Source organism: Spodoptera frugiperda, chromosome 15 (assembly GCF_023101765.2).
Source record: "Spodoptera frugiperda isolate SF20-4 chromosome 15, AGI-APGP_CSIRO_Sfru_2.0, whole genome shotgun sequence".
NCBI lineage: Eukaryota > Metazoa > Arthropoda > Insecta > Lepidoptera > Noctuidae > Spodoptera > Spodoptera frugiperda.
In genome coordinates, this window is record NC_064226.1 from 7,868,664 (window position 1) to 7,883,022 (window position 14,359).

At 30.7% G+C, this 14,359-nt stretch overlaps 3 protein-coding genes across 5 annotated transcripts; 1 reads left to right on the top strand and 2 right to left on the bottom strand.

The window, feature by feature from the left end:
* The first annotated feature begins 95 nt into the window (after nucleotides 1-95).
* LOC118279526 (casein kinase II subunit alpha-like) lies at nucleotides 96-5,247 on the top strand. 2 transcript variants are annotated; one of them, XM_035599163.2, is made up of 7 exons: nucleotides 96-257; nucleotides 2,290-2,570; nucleotides 2,709-2,896; nucleotides 3,036-3,228; nucleotides 3,367-3,596; nucleotides 3,681-3,829; nucleotides 4,250-5,247. In XM_035599163.2, exons 1-7 carry the CDS (start codon nucleotides 200-202, stop codon nucleotides 4,336-4,338), a joined length of 1,188 nt encoding a protein of 395 aa, XP_035455056.1. In that variant the 5' UTR covers nucleotides 96-199; the 3' UTR covers nucleotides 4,339-5,247. The 2 variants fall into 2 exon arrangements, with proteins under 2 accessions (XP_035455056.1, XP_050555045.1); XM_050699088.1 differs by lacking the exon at nucleotides 96-257 and adding an exon at nucleotides 1,714-1,910 and having other exon boundaries at nucleotides 2,129-2,570.
* A 1,156-nt stretch (nucleotides 5,248-6,403) lies between these two features.
* Nucleotides 6,404-9,285, bottom strand: LOC118279551 (cytoplasmic tRNA 2-thiolation protein 2). Its single transcript, XM_035599190.2, has 4 exons — nucleotides 8,583-9,285; nucleotides 7,918-8,273; nucleotides 6,975-7,247; nucleotides 6,404-6,796 (listed from the first exon to the last, which is right to left on the bottom strand). Exons 1-4 carry the CDS (start codon nucleotides 8,845-8,847, stop codon nucleotides 6,536-6,538), a joined length of 1,155 nt encoding a protein of 384 aa, XP_035455083.2. The 5' UTR covers nucleotides 8,848-9,285; the 3' UTR covers nucleotides 6,404-6,535.
* A 454-nt stretch (nucleotides 9,286-9,739) lies between these two features.
* On the bottom strand, nucleotides 9,740-12,086 carry LOC118279562 (probable elongation factor 1-delta). 2 transcript variants are annotated; one of them, XM_035599201.2, is made up of 7 exons: nucleotides 11,919-12,086; nucleotides 11,337-11,424; nucleotides 11,138-11,224; nucleotides 10,723-10,908; nucleotides 10,478-10,637; nucleotides 10,124-10,365; nucleotides 9,740-10,036 (listed from the first exon to the last, which is right to left on the bottom strand). In XM_035599201.2, the coding sequence occupies exons 2-7, from the start codon at nucleotides 11,421-11,423 to the stop codon at nucleotides 9,998-10,000; spliced, it is 801 nt and encodes a 266-aa protein (XP_035455094.2). In that variant the 5' UTR covers nucleotide 11,424; nucleotides 11,919-12,086; the 3' UTR covers nucleotides 9,740-9,997. The 2 variants fall into 2 exon arrangements, with proteins under 2 accessions (XP_035455094.2, XP_035455101.2); XM_035599208.2 differs by lacking the exon at nucleotides 11,138-11,224.
* Between the last annotated feature and the right edge of the window lie 2,273 nt (nucleotides 12,087-14,359).

Sequence of the window (14,359 nt, forward strand, 5' to 3'; positions counted from 1 at the left end):
TGTTTTTTACTGATTCGTGGATCGACAAACACAAAACCCGTTTATGTATATAGGTAAATGACGTAATAGTTGCTTGAAATAGGTAGTGTAGATATGTTTTATTGATATCAAAATTTTAATCTCACTCAACACATTTTATAGTTTACTTCAACGACTATGCAAAGTAACTGCTTTATATAAATAAGTCTATAAAATAAACATGGTGCTAGCTTATATTTTACGTGGGAAGAAACTTATTATTTTTTTGTTATTATGTGGTAAGTTTGTTTAAATTTTATTAATATTATAATAATGTAATTCATTTTAAATTCTTGTCATTATTAGGAATTACCGAAAATCGAAAACTCAATGATAGCCAATCCGGAACGAAAGTTGCGACTCCTTGATCAATGGGGTCTGAGCTTAAATAAATCAACATCATATCAATCATACAACAAACTTCCAACCCTATAATGAGTAAAAATTCAATTTTTTTGAAAATTTCGTTATTTTATGTCGATAATTTAAATTCTAAACATATTTTACTTTCGAAATGACGGACTTTCGCACAAATAAATTATCATCCACTAATTTGGTTTTAGGAGTGGATTTTTTAAACTCCTTTTTAGAGGGTGGTAACATAAAGTGAATATACCTGCAGCATGTCTATTTTGTTTATTTTCATGAAAATAAACGAGGGCGCCACAGTCGTGCACACGATATCTAGCCCATATATTGCGACTAAAATAATATTGATACTAGCACATTAGAAAAAGTAAGACTGCAATCGTTTATGAGCGTTTATTTCATGAATATGAAGCAAATATGGAATTTGAGATAAGCAGAACAATTTTTAAGGGACATCAAACTATGATATAGATCAATCGCATTATATAGGTGGCGCTACAGTAGTAAGTGTATTGTTTTAAAATGTGTGGAAAAAGGTAATATTAATAAAATACAAAGTATAAACGAGTAGCAATCTTTTGTCAGTGAAAGTTGAGATTCCGATATCCATATTACGTATATACAGTATTATTTCTCTGAAAAACCACCCAGATTTTTCAGAGAAATACTCAAAATTGATAAAAAAATAGTAAATAATATTTTTCCTTTTTTAATCGACTATTTACCCAAGAAAGTAGATAAATACCCAATATGTACTCAGTATTTATAAATTTTTGGTATTAACCGAAAATTCGGCCATTTCTAACCGTGACATCAATTTAATTATACACATTTTATTTCCAGTATTACCTACACTTGATCAACACGCTGATTCCATTTCAATAATTTATAGAACTAGGAAAGGCCATAACGACATATTTTTATTACATCGTTTTAATTAAATAGCTTTTATGAATTATAATAGTTTTAACAGATACTGTCCGACTAATTGCTCATGTTTGTATAGTTTGTAATATGCAGCCTATAGAATGCAATTTTATGCCATAGTGCCACGTCTAAACTAGATAATTGTGAACAAAAGAAACAACCTACTAATATTACGGATTTTGATATTTTTGCTACCTTTTAATTTTTGTTTTTATTCCAATTAAATTTAAAAAATAAATTATATTATAAAATAAATGCTATATATTTATGTCAATAGTGAATAGTGAACGACGAGTAATGAATTTGTGTAAAGTGCAAACCATTATTAAACTTCGTTTGGTTGTGAATATAAAAATACGTGGCAACATTGGTAATTATAATGATGCTGGTAGTACTGGTAGGGTAGGTAGTAATTTTGTAAAGTAGTGGATAGGTGGGCGTCCATCTTGAAATTTTACTGGGTTTGAGCCGGTTTAGTTCTAATAAAAGTGTATTTTGTAGCTTGGAGTTCATATTAATCGTTAGTTTTCAAGAAGTTTTATGTATGCCGAAACTATTTATTGTTTAAAATAGGATTAACTGCAGTTATGTTTTAGGTATGAACGTCTGCTAAAACATTTAATCGTTTGACGAGTAATGGCGTGCGTTTTTCTCTTTGAAGACACTTTCATATTTTATTCTATGTCGTCAGATCCTATGAATAGTAACATATAACTCGTGTGTTCTATATTTGTGTAAATGTCTTCATTATTGAAAAACGTGCTTCAATAATTTTGTTAGTTGGACAGTAATCGTAGCTGGATGTCGTTTTTAGGTTATACATCACAATACTTTAATTGAATAGTGACTTGTAATCATAACCGCCTATGATTCGATTCGTCTGGTCGAATCATTATGCATGAACACATTGCAATTAACTGGAGTTCTTCACCGACATGAATGTTTGAAAGTGACGTAGAAAATATTTATTCGCAGTATCATTATTCAAGACATACGCGATTTCCGGAAAGACTATCGCAGATAAAAGCAATTGGCGAAGGCATATGACGATGGCAGTACCAAGTAGAGCGAGGGTATATGCTGATGTCAACTCACAACGTCCAAGAGAATACTGGGACTATGAAAGCTATGTGGTTGACTGGGGCAACCAGGAAGACTACCAGTTGGTGCGTAAGCTTGGGCGTGGAAAATACAGTGAAGTGTTCGAGGCAATAAATATTACAAATAACGAGAAGTGTGTAGTTAAAATATTGAAGGTGAGTCATAATATTACTTACTAAAGCCATAGAAGCCTTGTTCTTCATTGTTTACATTATATGCATTATCTAATGAAGATGCTCCACTAAACTTTTCCTAAAAAAATATTGTTTTCTAATCGCAAAATTTTATTTCAGCCTGTTAAAAAGAAGAAGATAAAAAGAGAAATAAAAATATTAGAAAACTTAAGAGGAGGCACAAATATAATTACTTTACAAGCTGTAGTCAAAGATCCTGTTTCTCGTACTCCAGCACTCATTTTTGAACATGTCAACAACACTGATTTTAAACAGCTGTATCAAACACTGTCAGATTATGATATAAGGTAAAAATATTTATTTTTGTGTTATTTAGATTAGAAGAGCGAACCAAATATTTAATAAAAAATACCACACTAATACAATTTACCATTTTCAATTTCTAGTTATATAATATTAACACTAAACTAACTAACTTTGTTACAGATATTATTTGTATGAACTGCTGAAGGCATTAGATTATTGCCACAGTATGGGCATCATGCATAGAGATGTGAAGCCACACAATGTGATGATCGACCATGATCACAGAAAGTTGCGTCTTATTGACTGGGGACTAGCTGAGTTCTACCACCCTGGTCAAGACTATAATGTTCGAGTGGCTTCTAGATATTTTAAGGTATCTACTTTTTCATTATTTTAAATTAATTGCATAGTCTTGTTTAAATATGTTGTAAATTGATTGACTACTTAATGATTCAATTTAAATATAATTAAAAATATGTTTACACTAATGTGATATTTAAATTTTTTATAGGGTCCAGAGCTCTTGGTGGATTATCAAATGTATGATTATTCTTTGGACATGTGGTCACTAGGATGCATGTTAGCATCAATGATTTTCCGCAAAGAGCCATTTTTCCATGGCCATGACAATTATGATCAGCTTGTGCGTATTGCTAAAGTGCTGGGCACTGAAGAGCTATTTGAATATTTGGATAAATATCATATAGAATTGGATCCACGGTTTAATGATATACTTGGCAGGTATGTAGTCATATCTATTGCTTTTAGGTATTTAATTGTAATGTGTGTTGACCATGATTATACTTATTGATATTTTTCTTCAAGGCATTCTCGTAAACGATGGGAGCGTTTTGTCCACTCTGAAAATCAACACTTGGTATCTCCTGAAGCATTAGATTTTCTAGATCGCCTTCTACGCTATGATCATTATGAGAGATATACTGCTCGTGAGGCAATGGATCATCCTTACTTCTGTAAGTTTTTCACTTTTACTATGACCTACTTACTACACTAAATTAAGATTTATTAATGTTTATAATGTTGCTGTGTGTCTAGAGAAAACTGAGTATTAATTGGGTACTTCACATTGAGAGGCAATATATTTGTTACACCATTTTGTTACAAAAGCATTCCACCAGTCTATAAACTCGAATGTAATTTTTTTTATATCCATTTAAACTATTTAAGTAAAATAAAACTGGATATAGATAGTTGTAATATACAGTACACAAATTATATTCATTGGTATTTTTTTCACATTAGTTCACAATTTTGTTTAACAAAAATATCTATTTATTTACACAAAATACACATTACTTAATTTTTTTCACTTACGAATAATAATTAAAAATATTGTTTACTAAAAATACACACATAATATGTTTTTGTTTCAGATCCTATTGTGAAGGAGCAAGGACGAATGGTTTCTTCCAATTCTCCAACTCCTAATGCATTGCAAGGACCAATAAGTACTACAGAATAATTGTTAAAAAGAGATGATAAATTCTCTTTATAATGTATTGATATGATATACTTGTACAAGATTCCGGAAGAAAACACTGTAAAAATAACACCAACAAGAGGCCACTGATGGTGTAAATACATACACAGGGACAGTGAAGGACACTAATTCTGTTTAACAAACACTGATGTAATTCCAATGCTTGATAAATGGAATAATTTGGAAAGACAATATAATTTAGTGTTTAATATTAGTAAATCTGGTTTATTCATTGTTTTAAAGTGTTTTTATCTCGGTATAAACTGCTGACATACATTTGTGAAAGTGCTCGTGTACTCAAGCTGAGTAGGTATTTTGTGGTGGGAGGGGTTCAAATTGTCAAAGTAAATTCTGAAACATCCATTTTTATATGAAATTCGATAATAATTAATTATTGAAAATGAGAAAAATGCATCGAGTTTCATTGCACTTGATCTTTTGCATTTATTAACCTATGGTATTGATATTGTAATTACTTGTATAATATATTGGTAACACCTGCATACCATTTGCAAATACTGGTTAGCAGCTTTTCGTTGGTACTCTTACTTATTAAAATTTTGTATTTATGTAATAGAAGTAAAATGTAGATATGTGTGATATAAATACAAAATTTTAAGATGATTAATTAATCGTTTTCTTTTATTATGTATTTTATAAAAGAAACCAGCTAATTCTAACATTAGATATTGTCGGATTTAAACATTGTTTTCTATTAGTATATTTTTAATAAGTTATGTTAGCTGTCCTCATAAATATTATAAATAGAAAATCAAATCGTATCTTCAATTGGAAGGTGAGCCTCATTGAGTATAATTTATTTTATAGTGTGATAACTCCAAGTTGTTGCATAAAATTTTCTGAATAAACAATACTAACTTTGCCTGGAAATGTTTTGGATTATTTATGATCAAAGATCAAAAACATCATATCCTTATAGATTAGTTAATTCATCGGTGGTAAAGCTAGATAAAATACAAATAAATGAAATCTCAAAGTAATAATAGAAGGTCCTTACTGCTCCTGTGAGGGACCTACCTGAGGGCTCTACTGAGTATAACACATAAAATGCTATGTATAGGGCACTATAATTATGTAGTGTGTGATTGCGGTCAGCAAAGTTATGTTATGGTGCTAAATACTACAATAGTCTGCATTATATTGATTAACTACCTAATTGATTGCTGATGTCCTAAAATAAAAATGGAGCAATGTAAATAATAGTTGTGCTTATTGATCAAATCTAACGGCGTTTACTTTATAACGCAATTTGAATCGATTTCTGGCGGAAATCTATGAGAAGTTTCTGAGTTCACATTTATTTTAATATTGATATATGAAGAACTAAATCTCTTAGTTTAAAAATAAAAAGAAATATGCCTATAAATGCTTATTTTGTCAGTTGTAGTTTTAGGAAACCGTCAATATTCTGTGAATGAAGTGTATATTGCCATTTACCCTATTATTTATAAGCATCTAGGCATGATTTTTATCTTTTTCTTATTTTGATAAAGTACTTTAATTACAAAATCAGGAAAAGTTAGCTGCTTTTGTGTGGACATTAATCTCTAGATGGCGCTGTTCCGAACTATGATTTTTACCGTACTTGTGTATCGTAACCGTAAGTATGATATTTATTATTATATGCTATCTAAACTTGTAAAAATAATATAAAAGTAATCTCATCAATTACTTTTTGTAAAATAATTGATGAGATTTATTCTCGATCAATTATTCTGCAAAAATATTTCAGAATTTAATACATATATTTTGCATTTGTATAAAAATGCTCTTTTTATTTTGAATACGGAGATACAGCCAACTAAAATTTGCGTTAGGTACTTCCAAAAATTATATTTCTTATGGGGTTATCACCAAATTGGACGTGGCAACAGTAAATTTTATGAATTGTAGGTACTGGATTCCCTATAATAGAATATGTAATCCCACTTCTCCCCATGGGACTCGTAAGATAAATATTACAAAATGTACCCAATAACATACACGCGCTTTCACCTCCACACTAGGAACAAATAATACAATTAGGTATGTTATGATAAAAATATATTTATTGTATAATAACATCTATTAAATAATCAGCACAAGAATTTGAAACAATTTTCACATGATGTTGTTTCTATTTATATTACAAAGTACATAACACATTAATTTTCTTTCATTATTCTGCACTTAAAGCTTTTTGTAAGTGGTGTGGTAATTTATGTAGATTCATTTCTGAATGGTTCCTGCTGCAACCATAACAAAGATATTTATTGATGAGTGGGAAAACTGAAGTATTGGTATTATTTTCCAGGCTATGTACGATATCTGACGTCTTTTCGAATGTTGGATTAGGCAGATTATTTTCAAGGGAAACAATTCTCGATACGTTTGTTGCTTCAAATGCCGATAGTTTCATGCTCTTCACATCAAGATCACTCTGTAAAAAAAGACATTTTCAAATCAAATCAAAATGTTTATTTTATGTTGTATACCTACAACACCAGTGCTAGTTGCCTAGCCACTGTGCTAACCATGCAATTATTTTATAGCATTATTTTTAGCTATTTAATTTATTTTAAGAATATTATTGTCTGCCTGTACTTAATGTATCTTACCTCACATATTAAGCATTTTTCACTTGTATTGGATTCCTTCTCAATTCCAATTTTATCAGCAGTTTTGCAAACTGTAGATATTGTGGCTTGAAAGTTATCTTGAAGTTCAGATACAAATGAAGATATTACTGACTGTAAGCTATTACTCTTGATATGACTGTCATTTACTGGAGTCAACTGCTTTATGGAGATATAGTGATTCAATTCCTCAGTGCTGATGTCTTTTATGGGTCTTATGATTTTAACTTTGTCATCGCGATTATCACAAAATCCCTGAAAAATGCAAATGCATATAATTTATCTATTTATTTAGATTTTTACATAATATCTGGTAATTCCTGAAGTGTGATATATGGCATACCTACAGTTCTTATCCAATCATGATAATACTCCCATTTAATATTGGTAAAGCTTAGTTTGACCATTATGATTACATTTGTGTTAATATACTTGCACTGGGCATTCAGTAAGTTACTTATCCAGAAAATAAAATTCTGTGGCCATAGGGCAAAATGTAACTACCAATTTAGTTACTTTGCACCATTTTAATGAGTTACTGTCACCTTGGTCAAAAATAAACTTATCATAGTCTAATGTTTGACAGAATTATTATATACTAAGCTATCTGCCTGTGGCTTCACATGCTCTTTGTTAAGGAGTTGGGGTCAATTTCTCGTAAGTTGCGGAATATTCCATACAAGCTTCCAACCTCCATTTAAGAAAATTTGGGGTTATAAAGACACAAAAAGTAGCCTGTGTCACTCTCCAGCCCTCCAACTAACTTCACACAAAAATCATGTCATAAACTCCCTTCATTGAGATGTGAAAAAGGACAAACAAACAAACACACTTTCCCATTTTTGATATTAGTATGGATATGGATTTCTAATATTTTCAGCATTAAATTTTCAAAAAAGGTGCATGTAGAAGGAAATATACTTACAATGTCATATTGCACTTGGGATCCTCTGCCAATAGCCAAATTAGATAATAAGTTAACTGCTAAAGTGTTTGTAGTTTCTGCAGTGAAAATAACACTGCAGTTCAATTTCTTTGCAAACTCAACTAAGAGATTGCGTTTTATTTTGAGTAAATAATCATTAGCTGCTGATGGGGGCATGCTGTTCATCATATCCTTAAAGGCTTGCCTTTCAATGTCATTACAATCTTGTAAAGTGTTTGCTTGAGGTAATTCATAATTAGAATTCATATACACAGCAAGGTGTACCACATAAACATCAAAGTTATACCTCTCACATTGTCTGATTAGAGATTCTGCCAAGCATTTGCTATCATCATCTGGAATAATAGAAAAAGTGTAAATTATAGACACAAATAACATAATATTATAATGTTATTATTATTCTGTTTGATTTTAAATACCAATATTTATTACTTGTGAAGTAATGTATTTGATAATCATCTAAAAGGATAAGACTTGTATTATAACTTTTGTGAGATATACTAAATTAAATATTATGCTCATATTTGTGAGCCTAGAAATGTGGCTAGAAATTAATCAAGTTACTGAAGCAATTTAATCAACATACAATGAAAGATAATGCTGATGCAGTGTATTGAAAAAGTACCTGTTTTGAAATTACTTACCATATAAATGTAAAAAGTATGGAGTTATTCGCAGTTTTTTAGTGTTTTCTAGGGATATAGCATGGTGCACTAAATCTGCTAAAACTGTGGAGCCCACACCCCCTGAGAGCCCAATCATTACATTTTCATTCGGAGTTATAACCTTATTTTTTCCAAGACATGCACGGAACTTATGATTAGTGCTTAACATAAAACAATCATCACAATAATAATCCTTTTTTCTCAAAATCACAGTCTTAGGAGAATCACATTTTTTGCAACTCATGTTTAATAATTTTTTACTCAAATAGCTATAATTAATTAGTTATCTCTTAACATATATTTTTCAAGCAAATACTTAGTTTAATTCAGCATGAAATTAATATTTCCAAAATATTTGAAAACTATACACAAATCGGTTCAACAACGTGCTATAGACAGTTGATGACAGTAATGACACAATTGATTGAGGTGACATAACAAAAGTTTGCAGAGTTGTAAACATAAAAAAATAAATTTTGGGAATAAACAACGGTAGAAGTGGTACAAATTATGTATAGTGAGCAAAGTAACAATGATTTAAAAAGGCAGTTTTTTAGGTAAACATTGAAGCTGATTTTCCCATATCATTATAATTAGCGAGTAACCGATAAAACACTCCCAAATTGCATGTGATTGTTATTAGATTCAGTAGCGGAATATTCACTTAATGTGAAAAAATATATTACCTATTGATTAGATTATATTCCCCTAAAGTTATTGTTTGTAGGAGAACAAAAAACTGCGAGGACTTTGAACTTTCCGGTGAAGTAAATGCACTGAATGGTATTTTCATCACACTAAAAAAGTATCATCACTAATGTATAATAATATAAGGTAGCAACTTTTAAATATCTTAGTTCACCAGAACATACCTAGACTGCACGGTTGACGAGGCTGAACAACCGCCTGCCGCGCAGCGTTTAGCGGGTACGATTCCCGCACGAACTAACTCTTTGTGTGATTCAAAAATTGTTGTTTCAGTTTAGGGTGTTGTGTATGTGAACTTGTGTTCGTAAACGCACTCATGACTCAGGAGGAAATCAGTAGAGCAACGATTTTTTTAATAATAAAACTCATTTTTAGTGGAGATTATCGAGACGAAGTAAACAATTTAAATTATGAAAGAAAAAAAGTAATGATTTTTGAAGTGTATTATATTAATTTATGAACAATAATTTAACAAGAAACTTAGATGGCAGTAAAATTCCATGTTTTTATACTATTAGATTTCAACTGTTTGGCATTGCAGTCATCATCACAACAATAAGGTAAAACTAGTCTTTTGGGTTTCACTGAAGGCGGTAGAACTTCATGCATAAATTCAAACAGATTTTTTAAAAAAGGCACATTTATTTCTTCAGTTCAATTTTAAATTAGTGTGTCTTTTCAAGGTTTTACACTTTATTAAAAGCTGCAATATCCACACTTTGAACCTGTAACAAAAATAGTTTAATCAATATTTATTTCAATATAAAAAAAAATCAGCATTTCTGATAAAATTAAATATTCATTAAACTTACAAAGTCTTCAATTTTCTCAATCTCTTCAGTCAACCAATCAATGGAAACTTTGTCATCCTCGACAACGCAAGATATTTGTAGCTTGTGGATTCCATATGCCAGTGGTACAAGTTTAGCTGCTCCCCACAAAAGACCGTCAGTGGCTATATCTCTTACAGCTTTCTCCATAGCAGCCATATCAGTTTCATCATCCCATGGTTTTACATCCAATATGATATTAGATTTGGCGATAAGAACTGGCTCTGAAATAGTAATTGAAAGAATTAGATGTCAGTTCTATATAATAAAATCACCCAAGAAGATAACTGTCTTCTTTATTTACAAACATTTTTGTTTCATTTTACCAATACTAACTTTTGGCTTTTTTGGCATTGTATGCTGCAAGACGTTCCTCTCTTATTCTTGCAGCTTCTGCACTCTCTTCTTCATCATCAGAGCCAAAAAGGTCAACTCCATCATCGTCATCATCATCTTGTGGTTTAGCTGGTGCTGCAGCTGGAGCAGGTGCTGGTGCCTGAAAGAAATATTCATGGTTACAGTTTATCTAAATCATATTTAAATTAAATTAATCATATTTATTTTTATTTTAAATCACTTACTTTGGAAGCTTGAGTTTTAGCACCACCTGTTGATTCCAGTGATTCAACTCGAGCCTGCAGGCTAATGACAAGGTTGCGCAGATCATTGATGGCCTTTTTCAGATCGCTGTTTTCTTTCTCTAGACTGTTGACTTTGTTAGTCAACTCCGTGTTAGGAACTCCTGCTAAAGTAGCAACACTGTCCATCTGTAATGTTTAAACATTGTCTAATACAAATTTTATAAGGTTCTTCTATTTCTTTTCTACAGGTTTTTTAAAGCAAAAATAAATAGCTACACATGTACAGCTACAAATAAATACTTGAAAAGAAATTAATTGACGAAATAAACTCAAAATAAAATAATAAGTTAAAACATGAGCACAAAAACTTTCAAGTAAAAAATGTGTGAATTTTAATCAAATATAGTTTACTCACACATTCTAAAGATTCTTTGATATGTTGTCTAGCTTTAGCAACTTCGCTGGCCAAAGAAGATCGAGCTACTGAAAGTGGAGCTTGGACCTACAAAGTTTTAACATAACAATATATTTTATAGGTACTTGTGTCAGTGGTACAATGATTTAAGATTTACATTTTATACTTTTACTGAACTACTTGATATACCTAAACATACCTTTGACAAAGACTCATAGTAATTTCGTTCAGCATCACCATAGATGTTTTTGTCCAACCAAATTTTTTCATGTACTAAGTTCGACATTCTGGAAACATAACATTAATATTATTTGTGAGTTACCTTTCTTTCACATTAAATATCTTAGGATGAAAATAACAGAACGAGTTTCATAAAGGATTACAACAATTTTATGCTTTTGACCTAAAGCTACAAGATAACTGTGATTTTTAACGTTATTTATTACTTGTACAACAAGAATAAAATAAATTAAAATAACTTAAAATAAGGCAATTTTAACTTAGAATTCTTTGCAATGCCAAAATCAAGGAGGCAGGTTATGAGTATTTCGTGGCAATCAGGTTCAGTGAATGGTACTACGAGCACTTTCACATAAGTAATTAACAAATATTTTCTTTAACCACTTCATGTAACGTGACAGTTTTAAAATATTGAAAAGGTTATATAAATTCTCGTTGGCAGATTGAGGCGGCAGATGAAAGTTTCAAAATTCGACAACATTTTTAGGTTATAATAGTCTGTAATACTTTAAAACATTAAAGAATAATGACAAAAACTTACTTGTTGATATGTTACAACAATTAAAGTCCAAAATATATTAAATATTTCACAAAACTGATGAATCAGAATCTGAAGTTATCAACAGATGTAAAACCGCACTCGACGGCTTTTTGGTGGGCACGGAAAGAAAGAGATAGAAAATGCAACGAAAATGATTCCTATTTCAACCAATCACAACACAGCAAGTTGGTTCCACGACACGACGCTGACGTTTCACACTGTTGACGTTTACAACTTTACTTAGTGTTTTTTAATGGGCAACACTTAAAAAATGTTTTTTTTATTATTGTCATAAAAGTTACAGTTACAAATAAATAAAAATTGGTTTTTATCCGATAAATCAATAAACATTTTCTCTGAACTTTAAACTCAATACTGTCGGCACCGGCAAGCTTTAGGTTTTACTTTTTTGTGGTGGTGATTTGAGCATTTATGGCCGAGGCTCAGGGTGACAGTCAGTCAAGAAGGAATATACCTGCTCCTTGTGTTGACAAGGTCTTTTAATCTTAGTTTATCAATAAATTAAGATTGTACTAAGATTGAATATTGTTATGAAAGAAAAAAAAACTGTAGTTTTTATTTTTATATACATATTAGGCATTTTAAGAATTTAGGTAACTAGTACTGTACCTGTAATGTAGGTACTGTTTACTGCCCTACTCTCCATATTTATGATCGTTAACTTCAAATTCAATTGATAAAATTTGTAAAAATATAAAATATAATTCCTTTTGTAAGTTTTTGCAATATAAAACAAATCAGTACCTATTCTTAAGTGAGTGTAATTCTATCATCATCCACTATTTTTTCTTTATTTTATTTAAGAAGGATTTTATCATTATTGATAACATAACCCTCATGAAGATACATGAACTTAAAAACAACAAACTTATGTTTTACGTTTAGATTAACTAACTTATACATTATTTTAACCATCTTTGATGATGGGTTGCTATGGACAATATTACATGAAAAGAACTCATTAAACATCGTGTTCCAGTTACAGAACAACTTTTTCAAGCTCCTTTCTGACACATCATGCTATAACACCTATGTTTACTGCTTAATTAAGCATTGTTTATTAACAAAGAATTTTCGTCTCTTGCCGCGGTTTGGAAATCGCAGTTACGCCAATGAACACTGAACAAACATTTTCAAACACACAGGCAGATATGCGAGACCTTACATTCTTATTTATTAAGTTAACTAAGAATTTAAGTATATCGAAATCATCAGCCGATTTTCTATGGAACACCTCTTTGTCCGCAAATTTTATGGTCCTCCGACTTTGTGGTAGTTACTCCTGTGCTTCAGGTATTCTTCAAGCTATAGTAATATCAACAGACAACACAGCAGCAACCTTTCCTTGTCAATTCTTTGAACGGGAACAGACTTGGTTCGTAACTCTTAAAATAAGTTAATGTCATAGAAATGCAGGTTAGGCAATGCTAGTTAGTAGTGATCGAAAGAATTACGAAGCTACAAACTTGAAATTCGGTTTGTATTTCCCATTTTTATGTAAGCCCAATATCAGACTCACTAAGACTGAAAGGATATAAAAAAAATCCTCTCCGGGGTAAAATTAAGGGATGACAGTTTGTACCTATGAAAGTCAATTTTAAAGTAAAATAAACGAAGTTTTGTATTTCTAGATAGTTCTGTTCTGTGATCCAGAAATTTTGAAAATTTTACATATAAGAAATAAAATAGGGGTTGAAAGTTTGTTGTATAATCAACTTCCATGCGAAAAAAGCCGCGGGAAACAGCTAGCAATAATGCGGAATGAGATATTTATTGTACTTAGTCGATGTAAGATGAAATAGACTAGCTCCCTATGAAATGGCAAATGGTAGGTGTTCAATTGTAACTTAATAATAACAAGCATTCATATTGGTACGTAAATTCATCCAACCCTTTCTGAGATCAAATGGTTTGATGTTATGTACCTATTATGTATTCCAAGCACGGACATATAGAAATAAAATAGAATATACTTAGTAATGATAATTGAGAAGTATCTAAATTTGAGGTGCCCAGACTAATAAATTATAGCCACTGTAATAAAACCATTGATTTATAGTTGAAAATTAGCGACTCGTAAGATCAACTCAATTTGATACAAATAATAATATTAAATTAAAGTTTTTTAAAATGATTTCATAATGTTATTTATAACAGCATGGCATTATATCGAACTTTCGTGAAATGGTACTGCATCTACCCTGTCCAACGTAATGTGTTACACACCTGTTTTGTGTAGCTTTCACCGCTCATTTAAACAATTCTTGGAAGTTAAATAAGTATCCGTGGTCTTGTGTAGGTCGCTACACTGTTCGAGATCCAAATTAAGATTCTATCACTTAATACTTATGAACAACATCATGTACCTACATTTAATTAAATTGCTAATCAATTAATTAATTAAAATGTATTATGAAAGC